The sequence below is a fragment of the Phasianus colchicus genome, chromosome 1, assembly GCF_987193195.1.
Source record: "Phasianus colchicus chromosome 1, bPhaCol1.hap1.1, whole genome shotgun sequence".
NCBI classification, from domain to species: Eukaryota; Metazoa; Chordata; class Aves; order Galliformes; family Phasianidae; genus Phasianus; species Phasianus colchicus.
The window spans coordinates 108,759,125-108,775,163 of NC_143436.1; the positions used below are offsets into that span (position 1 = coordinate 108,759,125).

At 36.9% G+C, this 16,039-nt stretch overlaps 1 protein-coding gene across 9 annotated transcripts in view; it reads left to right on the forward strand.

The window, feature by feature from the left end:
• TTC3 (tetratricopeptide repeat domain 3) overlaps positions 1 to 16,039 on the forward strand; it is a 62,007-nt gene that overhangs the window by 17,072 nt on the left and 28,896 nt on the right. For 8 of the 9 annotated variants that reach the window (XM_090122498.1, XM_090122537.1, XM_090122505.1 and 5 more), the window contains exons 16-21: positions 4,738 to 4,798; positions 8,632 to 8,698; positions 12,001 to 12,138; positions 13,120 to 13,200; positions 13,817 to 13,929; positions 15,410 to 15,536. In XM_090122498.1, the coding sequence (XP_089978624.1) occupies positions 4,738 to 4,798; positions 8,632 to 8,698; positions 12,001 to 12,138; positions 13,120 to 13,200; positions 13,817 to 13,929; positions 15,410 to 15,536 (587 nt within the window). Of the gene's footprint in view, positions 1 to 359; positions 2,489 to 4,737; positions 4,799 to 8,631; positions 8,699 to 12,000; positions 12,139 to 13,119; positions 13,201 to 13,816; positions 13,930 to 15,409; positions 15,537 to 16,039 lie in introns of those variants that run through there. The other variant, XM_031612643.2, reaches the window with a different exon arrangement.

Sequence of the window (16,039 nt, forward strand, 5' to 3'; positions counted from 1 at the left end):
TGAAAATGCCTAAGAGATTTCTCTGACATTCAGAAATTATTGTTAGTTATAAGGTTTATGTAGAATATTTTTTCTGCCGTATTTGGACCAGGTGCATGTCTGTGTTGTATTCCCTCCATTGACCTCCATTGCAGTGGGCCATTCTATAGTTCTCACCAGGGAGAAGTCTGAAGGTTGAAGTGCTCAGTTGTGGTCTTCTGTAGACCTCACATGCTTGAATACTTAGCTGAACAGATGCCAAAGTATGAAGCATCTCAAAATTTGATCTTAGGAAATCAATGAAGATATATTACAAAATATTATTTAAAAACCAGTAGTAGGAAAAAAATGATCTTGATTTGTAGACTTTGGACTATGTAAATATCTTGAAGTATTAATTAATTTATAGTGAAATGGAAAACGTAGAAAGATTTCAAAGAAAAGTCAAGACTAATTTGTTTAAAGGATGTTACATAGTAGTGTCAGAAAAGTAGATTTATTAGCTGGTGTGCAGTGAGCCTATCCCCATACACTCAGGGGAGATGCTGCTTTTTATGGGGGACTGGGCACTGCTGGAACTTTTCACAAATCAAGCACTGTATTTATGCATTAAATTCCCAAATACCTGTCTAATACAGAAGAAAAACCTACTACCTTCATAAAGTTAAAAATCAGTACTCTGACCTCTGTTGAGCACTTTCCTGGCTGTCTATGCTTCTGTGGGGTTGTTTGTGGGTCTTCAGCAGCCCTGGTGGCCATTTGGGGAATGTTCCTCTTACTCTTTTTATTCTTATCTGGTCATCTAAGAACAAGCTGAAAAGTTCTCCTCTTCCCAATTCTCCAAGGGGAGCTAATTGTCCTTGATTAATTAGATAACGTTGTTGGCTAAGACATTCTGCTTTAGTAGAATCAAAAGATCCTATGTTCATGTTGATTAAGCACAGACAGTACCCCCTGTTTTCCTAGAGAAGATTGTTATGTCCATTACCTGTATTTCCCCATTTGAAAATTTCTAAATGTCTAACATAATATGGGTGAGGTTATTAAAGGAAAGAATAGCATACATACCCAGGATCTAGAGCACACAGATTTTGTACGTTATAACAGGTGAATATTCCTACAGTTTCCATGAGGTGCCCACCTGTTCCTAGAATTGCTGTACATATTAAAATCTAATTAAAATCTAACGTGACAGGATGAGGGGGAAATGGCCTTAAGTTGTGCCAGGGTAAGTTTGGATTGGATATCAGGAAAACGCTTCTTTACAGAAAGGGTTGTTAAGCACTGGAATAGGCTTCCCAGGGAGGTGGTTGAGTCACCATCCCTGGATGCGTTTAAAAACCATTTGGATGTGGTGCTCAGGGACATGATTTAGCGGAGGGCTGCTAGACTTAGGGTAGTATGGTTAGGTTGTGGTTGGACTCGATGATCTTTAAGGTCTTTTCCAACCTGAGTGACTCTATGATTCTAATGCTACAACTGTGCTTTGTTAATATGGGTTTTTGGTGAGGGGGATCTTTGGTGGTCCTGAGGTTACACAGGGAGGGGTTATCCGGGCAAAAGGTTGTGTGTTATATAGGCCAGATCCCATAGATGGTCAGGAACTTATTTACAAAAAACATATCTGTTAACTAAGTTTCTGATTAGCAGTGCAACCTTGTTAGGGCGCCTGTACTATCAACTCTGAGTTGATAATACAGCGTACCTCCTCAAGGCCTGTGGAATGTTGAGAATCTGCTTTTAGGCTCCAGATGTCTCGTTTATCTAGGGAGGAAAAAAACAGAATGTTAGTTTGCTGAGGAGCTTGAATTAATTGCTGAAGGCCCTGAATTTATTACTAGGTATCAGTTTTAACGAGAAAAATATGAGATGTACTGTGGCCACAAGGATTTTTGAATAAGTCTGAAGCAACTGACGAATAAAATGCCTGGGTTCATTTCTTTCTGAGCGAGAAGGATAACTCGTTTTAGAAAGGTTAAGGAAGAAAGAGGATAATGAAAGAGTGAATGCAGGGAGAGAACTGCAAATTCTTCCAGGCTGAAGAGATTGTAGGATTATGAAATGTGTTGAAGTTGGTGGGGGAGAGCAAAACAACCCATGGATGACTCCATACTTTTTCTTTCTATTCTTGCTTCCTCCTCCCCCCCGCTACTCATTATGTCAGTACTGATGTAGAAGAAAATATTTGATTTGGCTTTGATGTGAAAGGAGGAGTTATGCATTGAATGACTAGCTGATACATGTTTAGTGTGGGTGGGGACGAACAGCTTTCTTTTTCGTATTCTTTGTTTGCATAAAGGCTTGTGACTTGCAGGAGGTTTCATGTAAAGGAACTTTATGCCACTGTATCTTATTTTAACAGTACTGTCCTTTCTCGTTAGGGTTTTTGTTTGCATGTACTATTTTTTTGAGCATGTGTATATTTCTGTGAAATATATTTGCTTGTTCCTAATGAGAATCTCTATGAAAAGCAGCGCTACCTGTACTAATACTTTAAAATGGTGGTGGGGTAAGTGAATTATGCTTGCTATTGAATTAAAAGTACTTTTTAAAATCTAAAAGTAGTGTCTTTAGAAATGAAAGTAGTGAGTAAATCATGCTCAATTATAATAAAAATAGTTCAGGCATTATCTTAACTTGGTTGCTATGTAAGAGTGATCATTCGTGCAGGAAATTTTTCCCTTTTAGTGTTAAGTTCATTTAGTGTAAAATAATTAGACTGATAAATTATTTTATGCAAGGAAAGGTTTTTATTGCTTTATCTTCATTAAGATCTTGTTTTGGATGATATATCAGTTCCTTAACAGACAGAAACTTATTTAATGAAGAGAAGGGAATAGAATACTCATCTCCAAATGGTAAACTGATTATATGCTTGAAATGTCTGACTCTGAAAATATTGTTTTCCATCATTTAATTGTCTTTAAATTTAATGTCTTTAAAATTTATAATGACTGTTAGTGTTACTTTGGAGTTTTGAATGTGTGTGAACTGTTTCAGCAGGCACCTGTTCAGACTCCTCTGTCACTTTCGATAAATGGTTTCTAAAATAATTCTGCACATATTCAGTCTTTGTGACATCTGAATTTTGTTTGGATTAATTCAGATTTTATGTAATGAAGTAGTTTTCAGTGAAAAATAAACCCTAGGAGTGTGTTGGACATTTTACTGTCCTGAATGAGATTAGTCAAATGGATAGGTCTGTGTTTTTCTATGATCAATATATTTCAGTATTTTAAAATACATATATGCTATATAAATTTAAAATGTAAGTGCATAGAAGACTTTTCTGAGTAACACAAGCATTTTAAAGTGTAGGTGATTATTGAAACTTTATATATGAAATTAACTCCTCTTTCATATTGAACTTTGTGGTAATTGAACAATTGCTCAATTTATTTGGTAGCCATACTTTACTTTTGGATTCAAGTGCTCTAATAGCTTAAATCCAGGTGCTGGAATGTATGTTGTCTGTGTGAAGCTGTCCAGTGCTAGGAAGCTATAATCATCAGGAGATGACTGTAAGAGCGTAGAGCATAGCTGGAACAGTCTTCTCTTCCAACATACAGCTGGGATAGAGAAAGGGTTTCCTGTACGTCTTGTAAAATGAATTAGATTTAACTAGCAAAAAAACTGCCCTCTTCATCTTAATGTAAATAATTTGGAACTAAAGTAATGTGTGATGCTCAGCAGTTCTGTAACTGAATTTGTCAGTTGCTTGTTGGTTGCCTGTCCAGAAATCCTACTTTTTGCCTTGCTTCTGAATTGCTTGTTTATCAGAAGGGAGCTCTCCACATAACTGGATTTTTTCGCTATTGCTGTTGAGTTGTTAAAGCCTTGTAAAGTTCAAACTGAGAAGTCTTGAAAATTAAACACTTCACGGCTTCATTACAAGCATGCATATGCACATTCAAGTTTCTTAGGTTATGTTGTAATTTCAGAGAAAACAGTTGAGTTACTTCCTGATTTTGACCAATTGCATTAAAGCATTAAAACATCTTTTCTTGTTCCTTGTTCTTAACAACTTGTTACACTGCTCTGCAAAGTAAACTAATTAACTGCAGATACTGGAAATTCTAGAGTGAGAGTTTTGCATAGTCCTTGATGCTGTTTCAGAGTTAGAAACTAATCAGTACTGTGATAGATTAATTCTTTTTGTTATAGCCCAGTGGTTTCACATAAACATCCTTGATTGTAACAAATGTTTATCTCAGTGTGACTCATATGTTAGGAATTCTGATGTTAATGTGGCTTGTACTGGGCTTCTCTAGAAATGTTTTTCTGAAGTAGAAGGCTTTCTGTAAAATGTATGTACTTAAGCTTGGATAAAGACACTTTGCAGCCAAAGTGATCCATTATTACCTTTTATAAGTTGTAGTTATCATCTAATAGTTAAAAATATCACTGTTAGCTTTGTGTAGCATACATGATTTATTTGGCTTGCAGTCTGCTTCAGTAGCTGTTACAGTATCAGAATCAGATCATACGTTAGAAAATCTCAAGATTATTCTGTTCATTTGAAATATTCATTTCCTTCTATAGGGTTAGTAAAATTCTTTACTTACTGTGTAATAAAAATAATATGAAACTTGTAACACTCTGATGGCTTTTTAAAAAGCTTCTCAGTTGTACTAGCTCTGAATATTGTAATATTTTAGATCTGTTACTTATAAAGCAAAATATGAGTTTTAAGTTTATCTTTTTTTTTTTATATGATGGTCATTGTGTTTGAGATACTTCTCTTTTTTCCTGTTACAGGCCAAAGTCACCAACACAATGGAAGGTCAAAGAACAAACCTGGTGAACCTGAAAAGAAACAGTAAGAATTTTTTAAAGTTATTTAGTAGAACTAAAATTATTTCTTTTTTATCACTGAGTTACAAAGCACTCATAGGGCTACAGAAGCTTTAACTTGCTGCTTGTTCTTTGCTTTTTAATTTTCTTTTTCTTGGATAAGAACAAATATTACCTCTTAAATCTAGTCTAGAAATAAATTATAGTGAATATGTAGGTTGCTCCAAAAGTAATACCTCCTATTTGTTTCCATGGAAATTGCAACGATACAAAGAATGTGATAACACTATTTGATAGAGAAGATTCTCAGTTACAGAACACTCATTTTCAGCATAGTCACTAACATTAGCTATTCATTCTCATCATTCTCATCAGTGATGAATGAGAGCCTGCATTCCATGCTCATAAAAATCTTCACCATTGGAAGTGACTCACTGTTTTACAGTTCCTGTGACAGGGTTATTGCTAGGGAAAATGTTGCCTATCTTTCATTGGCCAAAGCAGATGAAAGTCAGAAGGCACCAAATCCAGACTATATGGTAGGTGTGGTAGGACAGTCCAGCCAAGACTGGCCACATGCTCCACTGTCTTCAAACAGGTATGGGGCTTGGCATTATCGTATTTCTTCTCTGGCCTGACTCTGGAAGTTGAAGTCTTCAGCCTAGTCATCATTGCAGTGTAGTGGTCAGAGTTGATTGTTTGTCTGGGTTCCAGGAAATCCAGAAAGATCACCTCTTTCCTCTCCCAAAAGACAGTGCACATCACTTTACCTGTTGAGGGCTGCATCGTGAACTTTTTCTTCAGTGGGGAATTCACGTGTCACCACTCAGTGGGCTGTCATTCTTGCTCCAGCTCATACTGGTGACACCACATCTCATGGTGGTATCAGTATACCAGTAATATATGATATACCAGTAATGATATGGTTCAGGAAATTGTTACGTTCAGCCTCATATTGGTTCAGTAGATCCTGAAAAACATGCATACAGTGTTCTTTCTGTTCCCACATGGGCATTCATGGATCCTACCTGGTGCAAACTTTGTGATATTCCAGTGTCACCACCATTGTTTCCAGTGCAGTGAAACTGACTTTCACCTCCTTAGACAGTTCCCTGGTTGTAATCTGCCAATTTGCACAGATGAGCTGACTGAGATGCTCTTCATTTTGTGGTGTGACAGCTGGGCATGGCCTGTCCAGAATGTGGCTAGTCCTTCGTGCTGCTGTTGCCACTGCTGAAATTCACCATTTGCTGCCCCACTGTGCTCACATCAGCTGTTTGGTCTCCATCAACGTTCAGCAAGTGTGAATGGGAGCTGTTTTTTTTCACGTGGATGAATTCAGTGACAACACTTTTGCTTCAGATGCACTTTTGTGTCAGATACTATTTGTCAGATTGCCCCTCTGCTGCAGTCTCTTGCAGAGCAACAAAATGTAACAGTTTTGGCAGCAAGGTTTGCCTTCTTCTGCTGTACCATCAGCTTCTGCCTCTGACTTCGTGGGCCAACGTAATAAAATAAGAGGCTTTATTTTTGGAGCGGCCCTTGTAGTCAAATGCTTTGCTAAAGTGTGGCAGTAATAAAGCAGATCTTGGTATGGAAAGTGATTCCTATAACATTAGTGAAAAGAAACTTTTAGAAATGCCATTTGGTGCCTGCGTACTGAAAATTTGTGTCTAGTAGAATGTTAGACTAAATGATTAAAGCTGGTAATTCAACTTACCTTTATAATAAATGATTTTTATGAAAAGAAGATAACTGAATTAAGTATAGCTGAAAACTGAAAAAACATTTCTTAATTAAAACTTAATATATACTTTTGTGTATTTATATTGTTTATATCCTCTTCAGAATATAATTCAGGTTAAGACGGCAGATTAAAGTTCCCAATACTCCAACTTCATGAATTCTTATTTGAAAACTAAATATTTTACAAATCTCAGTTGAACTTTAGTAAAGGAAGGCATAAACTTAATCTCTGCTACTTTAAAAAAAGAAAGAAGGAAAGAAAGAAAAAGTTTCCATAAGCAAGACATGTGACATAGCCTACCAATACATGTGCTTCCTTTGCAGCAGCAGATAATAGCAATCTTGCTCTTATTGTTACATTCAAACTTAAGTCACAGCATAACTCAGGCTATATCTTATTTTCAAGGTCTCTTTGTACTATTTGTTCTGTGTACCAAATCATTTTTTAAACCTTATAATTCTTCACGCACTTAGTCAAAATAAGAGATTTGACCATGAAGAGAGCCTTGCAAGTCAGTTTGTTTTCTACTAGAAAATAACTTGTACTTAAAAAGTTCTTTAGTACTTTCACAGAACTTGCATCTTGACATGAAGTACATTGATGCCTACCTAATCTTTAAAATGTGAAAACCTTTCTTGAATGTTAATCAATATGTTTAATGGTTTGGAGTCAGTATTAAATCAATTGATGTGAACAGCACTACAGATTTTATGTACAAAACACATGCTTCCATATGCTCTAAAATTTAAGAGTGTGAAAAATATGAAACCAGACTAATTGTGCTCTAACTACTTTCTTGGTTATAAGCTTCTTGTGCTAATATTTTCATTTGTGTTCACATAAGGGATACAGCAAAATCAGTTGTTTACATTGATGTAGAAAAGTTGATGTGAGCTTCCATTAAGTGTTGTTTTCTGAAGTGTAGATTTCTTACCTTGAAGAGGCCAAACCTTTAGGAAACCAAGGAGCTGAACCGGATTACCTGTAGTCCAAATTCAAGTGTCACCATGAAACCTATCATCTTTTAATCTTCATTTTTATATTCTTTTTTTGTATAATTCTTTCTTTTTTTCCCCCTCTCTTACTCTTTTTGAATACCACACAGCTAGAGCAGTTGAAACCTTGACATGGCAGAGGTCCTTTATTTCATTTAACTTGGTTGCCTTTGAGTTGTTTCTTCTTTCAGTTTAATGGGGAAATAAGCCCCGAACTTTAGAAGTAACTATGGGAACAAATCCTCTTAAAACTTATAGAACCATCTACAAAATTGCTTCTCTCACGGTAAAGTTTCAGACTTGGGAAAATACAGTATTTCCTAACAAGGGAGGTGTGTGGTCAGTTACAGTCAAATCTCCACTTCTGTAGTTAGCAAGTTGCTTGGCTTCAAAAATAATCAAGGATCCTTTGACATTTTAAAGCATTTTTCCAAGGAGATGAGTGATGCCTTTGAATGTGGGACAGAACTAAATGTATATTGGACAATATAGTAACATTGAGGACTGAATTGCAACCTTAGTGTTGGGGATTTGATTTAGACTATCAAGCAGTACTTTGCCTTTGAATTATGCTTTCTCTGATCAGTTGTGCATTGAGTTTGTGCTCCAGCAGGAGAAAAGGAATAGCTAGAAAGAACTCCTTTCTTCTCTTCTGTGTTTTCTTTGCCTGCGCCCTGCCAAACTGCCATGTGTAATTGATTTTAAGTAGATGTTGTGCTTGAATAAAGGATCTTGTACTCAGAAAAAGAGGAGGAGGCCTAAAGTGTACTTAACCTTTGATGCTGGAAAATCACCTGGTCCTGTGCCTTCATGAAAACAGGTCAGCTGACAATGAGGTAGAGAAGGTCAAATAAAATGACTAAAATGATGGAGAAGGCTTCTACTTCAGCTGAAGTCCTAGTGAGTCCCAGGCAATAAGGTTGAATAGTGTCGTAATCCTTTGTAATGTTCCAGTACTTCTTACTGCTATTGTGAAAGAGTGTGCTGTGATAACCTCTGTCATATAGGCTAGTGTGATGTTGGTGATAAAAGTACAGACACTTCTGTTTCTCAAAAGTTTAGGTACATGTAAAATACACCTACAAACTCATAATACCCTTGTCCTGTTGTTTGTAGGGATCACCTTGATTTGAAGATAGAGTCTAAAACCATCCAAGATAAACTCTTCTGTACTGTGCACCAGGTAACTTGGGAAATTACTTAGCATATGACCTTAACTGTAAATTATTTGTTTCCTTTTAATGATGCTGTCCAAAATCCTAGTTCACTCAAAAACCTAACATTTCACATTTAGCCTGATTTTTATCAGGGAGGAAGGATCATATGATTGCACTGATTTATGCCGTCTCATTGCTGGTAGCCCTTTTTACTACTTCTTTCCCCTTTCCACCACTCCCCAGCCTTAATTTGACAAAAAGGCAGCTGTCTTAGTAATGCTCCATGCTGAAATACTCCGTGGAAAATATTGTCTAGTTGTCTAGGAAAAAGAAAACTTCTGTGTGTTTGTATGTGACCTGAAGAAAATGCCGCAAGATTGTTTTTATTTGGCATCAGGAGAAGTTTGTGTGGTTTCATAACTTCTCTCAGAATTACTTAATGCTTAAATACTTGTAACCTTACTAGTTACTTATCGAATGCATGTTTTTAATGCCGAGATCATTGGGGGTTTATGCATCCATCTGTCTGATAACCACCAAATACTCTATACTTACATTGCACAGTTTATTTGGGCAATTAGTTCATCTTAGATCAAACTTTTTCCATCCAACTGAAAGAACTTAATTTTTCTGTAACAGTTTTCTGATTTAGTTTGAATGGAATATGAATGGAGATGTTCTCTGGTGTTCATACATGCACATGACAGCAGTGTTATTTCATTCAAACTGGGGGGTTGGAGATTCATGATCTTTGAGGTCCCTTCCAACCCTGGCCATTCTGTGATTCTGTGAAGAGGAGACAAAAACTGTCATGGGGATAGATGGCAGATCTAGAACCATGGAATACTTAGCTAAAGAAAGCTAGAAAAGAGCTAATTCCATCCGAGACTTATGAGTAGTTAGACAAAGTTAATAGATCAGAGACCTGTAATGGTGTCTGCTCCTAGAAGTGCAAATGGCCAATTCAAAATCCATCTATTGATGCCAGTCAGGATGAACCCCAGAGATAGAGTGCATTTAAAAATACCCCATGTCACACCCAAGTCATTCTATATAGATCATTTGAATGCCTGTTCCTTAGTGTGTGAATGAGTGTGTCAGCACAGATGAGTGAAATAAGATCACTTGGTGCTTTTGTTCAATTATATCTCTTGCCCTCCTGTAAGACCTCCCACAGCTTTGTTACACTAATTTCCTGTGTTAATCATAGAACAACTTAGCTAGAAACATGAATTAATGAACTGGTAAGCTTGTGTATTAATTTGTAAGATAAATGATAAAAATCACTGGGAGACAGTAAGGGAGTTATAATGCCCTCCCTAGAATTGGGACCCAGTGTTTTTCAGTGTTTGATATATACATTTAAAAATGTTTACAGAATACTTCATTGAACAGCTGTTCAAAACTCCATACAGTTCACAAACTGAGAATTGTCCTTCTTGGGCCTTATCAGCAAGAAATCAGAAGTATCCCAAAGCTGTTGAATGAATTAATAGAATCACAGAATGGCTTGGGTTGAAAAGGACCATGATGATCATCCAGTTTCAACCCCCGTGCTATGTGCAGGGTCACCAACCAGCAGACCAGGCTGCCCAGAGCCACATCCAGCCTGGCCTTGAATGCCTCCAGGGATGGGGCATCCACAGCCTCCTTGGGCAACCTGTTCCAGTGTGTTACCACCCTCTGTGTGAATAACTTCCTCCTCATATCTAACCTAAACCTCATGGGGACATACATAATTAGTCATTTGCTGATTATAAGTGAAAAGTGAATTAAGGAGAAGATGCAGGTGCTAACTTCACCTTCCTTATTCCTTTAAAAATACCTGTTTTTGTAAGATTAATGTAGTGCTAGTATCAAAAGTTATGTTTGTAGTTAGCTTAATCAGTTTCATACTTCATGTAGACACGTTATTAGCTTAACAGTAAATTAATTTCTTCTTTTCCGTAACTACAATGTCTGACAGCATTACCTTGTGACATTTGTTCTAGGTAATAAAATAGTCTCAATCCTGCTTTCCTAGTTCATTTCTGCATTTTGGTGTGCAGTTTTTTTTTTTCTTTTTTTTTTTGTGCCTAGTGCTAGTTTCTGCTGCCCCTGTCTCTAACTTTCATTAGGTCATGGATTTTTTTTTTTTTGTATGTAGTTAAAAAGTAATGCCTTATTTATTTCCATGAAATCTACAACAAGGAGCACAGTAATGCTGCTTGATAGAGCAAGTTCTCAGCTACAAAACACTATTTGTCAACACACTCACCACCATTAACTATTTGTTTTTGCCACTGATAGACAAGAGCCTCCATGCTGCACTTGTAAAAATCTATACCAGTGGAGGTGACCCACTGTTTCTGTTGCCACTGCTGAAACACTGCCCACTGCCTCACTGTGCTCACATCCACTTTTTGGTCTCCATCAGTGTTCAGCAAGCATCAATGAATGTCAGTGGGTGCCATTTTTTCTACATGCAGGAATTCATTAACACACCTTTGCTTCATACACACTTCCATGTCAGACGGTGTCTTGTCAGAGCGCCCCTTTGCTGCCATCTATCACATGGCAACAAAATTTTATGGAATATTGATGGGAAAGTTCACCCTCTGCTGCTCATACCACCAACGTTCATCTCTGTTCTGAGCCAACATGGTAGAAGACATTGCTTTCAGAGCAGCCCTTGTGTTTGTCCTTTTTAGACAGGTATCACAATGAAAACAAAACATGATCAAATATCATGGATGATCCAGAAAGTACAATCTGGACATCCACTAGTTTTAGCGTGCCAAAATGTTAATTCAGTTCACAAGAATACAGTTAATCACAACGTTATTGTAATTGTTAAAAACCAGATAACTTTTTCTTGTTTGGTTTTGCTTGTGCTAGACAAGCTTCTTAAATAGTCAAAAGTATTTCTACATTAGCACGATGATCTGCTTTCCAAAGCTAGCATTATGTTTTGTGTTTAGGTAGATGAAGGGAACAGAAGTTCCTAATTCTTCAATTGTTTGTATTAATTTGAAGTCTTACTGCTGGAAACTTTCCCCATACATGAATAGGGAGCTGTAATGAAATTTTGATAACCTAATGCAATTTGAAGCCTTCAAGCATTAACTTGTAACCTAGATGGAGAAACAGCAAAGTAGGCAGAAGTATTTCTCAGCTTTTTGGAAATACATTTGTGCACAAGGAATGTACAAGTGGGGGAAGGCATATCTGCATTTTGCTATACAAAGTAATAAGATAATGCTTGAACTGAATTTGAAGTTTCTAAAGAAAAAGAGGGGAGAAAAAATACTGTTTTTATTTTGAGTAGCTGCTTTCTTAAATATTATAGGTGGATTCAACTATGTTGCTTGAAGTGGTTAAATTCCTCATTCATGATGGTTATACAGCCTTGATGGACCAGAGGTGTCGCAGTGCTGAACAAATGTTCTCACAGTTGTTGAACATTATTGATCCTTCAGAATTAAAGGTAAATCGAGAGGAATTAATTTATTTATTAAGGTAATTGAGCTTTATGCTTTCAATACTGTGTCATTCTTTCCCTCCACCAAAATAAATCATTATTATTGAATTGTTGCCTATCACGCTGACTGCGTGCTATATGTTGCACTATGTATGTCAAGGAGCTTAAAAGTGAGAGAAATGGAGAACAGGGTAATTATGGGATTATATGATACATCTTTGTAATGCTCAGTGTACGCGTGCATTTCTACATGAAATTTTAAAAGCATTTGTCAAAATGTTTAATATGAAATGACTGCCCTGCTAGCTTAACCTTTACTGATTATGTTATAGAGTGAAAAGTATTTATATTGTTTTTGTCAGGCAATTCCTTGATGCAAGTACTAGAATTTCTGAGAGCATGTGTCTAGCCATTCTGCCACTGAGCCATTTGTCAAGCATCAAACAAGTAATAAAAAAAAAGACTGATCTGTGTTGTTAGGTTTTATGTGACCATCTCTGTGCATGTGTACTTCAGGCTGTCTGTATCATAGGGCCAAGAGCAAGACTGTACTAATTGCATTACCAGGCAAATAATGCACCAATCCATCTGGAATTGTGACCTAGTTTATTAGATAGAAAAGAAGTCTGAGATACAGTGTTTTTTTTTCTCTGTTACTGTTTTTGTTTTTCAAATAAAAAGAAACAATTCCAAACATGACATCTAGCCAAGATATGTTGTGCTACATGTAGTCAATATAGTAGGTTGTAGTATTTCTAAAAGCAGACATTTCAGGATGTATCATTTTGAAATAATTAAGGCTGCCAAATGGCTAAGATAAAGGTGTAGTTAACCTTCATTCTTTATGCCAAATGCAACAATGGTGTGGTTGAAAGCTGTGATAGTTTTCTACACCTGCTGTAGATCTTCAGTTCACGGTAGTCAGTAATGTACTCCTTACTAGCCAAGTGTTTTTGTGCAATTTCTATAATTTGACTCTATTTACAGCAATTGAATCTTCGTGTTATTAATTATGTTGTAATCATCTATGGACATGCCACTTCTCTTCTTGGAATAGGACAGCCCGAGGTATGACATTAAGCCACTATCTTGCTTTTTATTTGAAGCTCTAGTTCAGATGGTTGGTCATCCACTTTTATCTTAACCCTTGACAGACATAAGATGAGTTGGGATGGAAAGCTTTTATCACGAGTTGTAAAGTCATGTTTTGTAGGATTGGGTCTCTAATAGTTGTGGACAAATTAGATACCAAATAAGAAAATTACTTTTTAAAGTTTCAAGTGAGATTCTGAAGTATTAGTTAAGTGGTCAGTTATTTTTCTCTGTCTTTGTTGTAATGTAGTTATGTACTATTGTTTAAAAAAAAAAAAGGAAGAGGAAGACGATACTTATTTCCTGAAAACACCAAAACAGAAAGTAGTACCCTTGCCTACATTATTGTTTACAAATATTCAGTGTCTTTCAGTGAGTTGAAAACTATCTGGTAATTTGTAGCTCAGTAAGCTCGTTACTTTTTAGATCCCTTGTTTTTAAAGTCTTCTATGCATAAACATAAAGTTGCTTAAATTTCTTTTTTTCCCTTTAGGACAAATCTAACAATAAGGTATACTGTAGGAAAAATAAGAGGAAAAAATAGAAAGCTGCTGTCTAAATATCTCATTTTTGTCTTAAATGTACTTCCAAGGCGTTGACAAAGGCTGAAGACCAGTTTAGGAGAATAATTGTACACTACCAGGAAGAAAGATTTGATTGTCTGGCATACTATGGAATTGGAAAAGTATACCTCAGACAAAACCGGTTAGTGTAAAATAAAATTTCAGTATTTGATACAAAAGCTCTTTATATGTGAGAAATACATGTGTGGGTTGTTTATTTTTGTTTTGGATTTTTTGTAATTAGTCTTTGTTAATCAATAAATTCAAATATCAGAGTGTTCTGTTACAACTTCAGTTTTGTTGATGTTAAAAATGTGATAGAAGCAGTTGAATCCAGCAGTCTCCAGGCTGTGGGGATGTGACTGACCAGCACACCTCCACAGTGGAGATGAGTTCTAGGCAAAGAAAATGAGCTTGGGATGCATGCATTGTAGAGAAAGCTGGACTTATCACATGATCAGGGAGGATGAATAATAACCTTGGTTTTAGCCAAGACAGCTGTACCAGTCATGAAGTTCCCTGAGATAAATAGCAAAGAGATTCCTGAGCTAGCCAGAGTGGTAGAGGGAAGAGTGTATATATGGCTTAGCCTGATCCAGTGTGTGAAAACTGGACAATTAACCAGCTTTGAAGAGAGCAGCAGGCTTGAGCTGGCATCAGCCTATATATTCCTTCCTGGAAACTGGGAACGCCCAGCATTGTGAGCACAGAGAGACCAGTAGTGGGAACCATGATTGTACTGTGATTCAACTGCACATTGCGGCCACTATATTACACTTCTGTCATGATTTCAGTATATTGCTCTACTAAATCAAGATCTCATGAATTGCCTATGGTAGATTGGTGTTGGATGCACTGCACACACTTCCTGCCAGATAAAACCCTAGTCCTTGCTATGTAAATTCAATACAACGTCAAACTTATCAAATAAGTAAGTTTAGTATTAAACATTCAGTCCTCTTCTTGTGGAATATCTGCGTGAACCTGGTCAAGAAGTGCTGGACTCTGTGAGAGGATTCTTCCTTCCTGCTGCTGCAGTGCAGCCAAGTCCTCTGTAAAGCACAGGAGGTGACTGTGCCCAGTCCTGTGGATGTGACTGCTACTTCCCTTTGCAGTTTTGGCTGGTAGAGAGGCTGCATGTGTTTTGAAGAGGTAACACATGCACACATTAACACAGCTGCCCACAGAAGCCACACAGTCAGAGTAGCAACTGTGTAACACTGTCTGAAAGCAGGTAAAACTATAGTACTGAGAGCAGCATCCTCTGCTTCCTCTCTGGCAGGTAGAGATCAAAGGTTACTAGTGAAAATATGCACGACCTCACTCTCCAGATTGATGAGCACACCCATCTTTGTGGATCTCTTGAGCATCAGTGCAGGCTCTCAGTCTGCCTAATATCCATGGATGGGCTCTGGGACCCTCTATTCAGCCACTGCCTCAGGCCATGACTCTTTATGTAGAATAGCCCTTTTTCCCAGATAACTTAATGCTATTACATTCTACGTACTCTTACCTTTACTGTTGTTTTTTTCTGGAATCATAGAATGAATCGTGGAAGAATTATGAGCCATGTAAAAGACACTGATATATGATCTGAATGTTTTACCTGCTTTAAATTTCAGATTTTCAGATGCGCTCAATCAGTTTATGAAGTCACAAACAATGATTAATCGTAAGATTGTACCTGGAGTATTAACTTGGCCAATGACATCTCAGGTCATTGAAGAAACACGAACAGAGAATTTACAGGTATGTTTAAAAACAAAAATAACAGTGCTGCTCTCTCAAATGGTCTTTCCAGAAAAAAGGCAAAAAGGATATATTTCACAAAGCTTTGTAGTGTGACTTCTAGAGTGTCATCTTTACTTTGTTCCTCGCTTCACATTGTCAAGGTCAAAGAAAGTGGTGAACAGAAGCAGGGAGAGATTCAACATGGAGAAGCCAGTGCAGCGCTTGTTTTCTTGAGCACTGTCAGCTCAAAGCCTGGTGTTTGTAGAGAAGAGCTCTGTTTATGATGGCAAAATTGTACTGCTATATAAATCATGCATGCTATATAAATCACAAACTCTCTGTTTAAGAGTCTGTGCTTGGGTATTTTAATGTAATAAGGTAGTTCTAATCTGCTCCAATTTATTCATGAGTTGCATATTATTAAACTTTGTTTTGGGTAGATGTAAAGGCTATATGAGAGTAAAGCTAGAGAGAACAAATTAGAATTAGCAAAAATGTGAAATTGAAAACTGTGTAAGTGA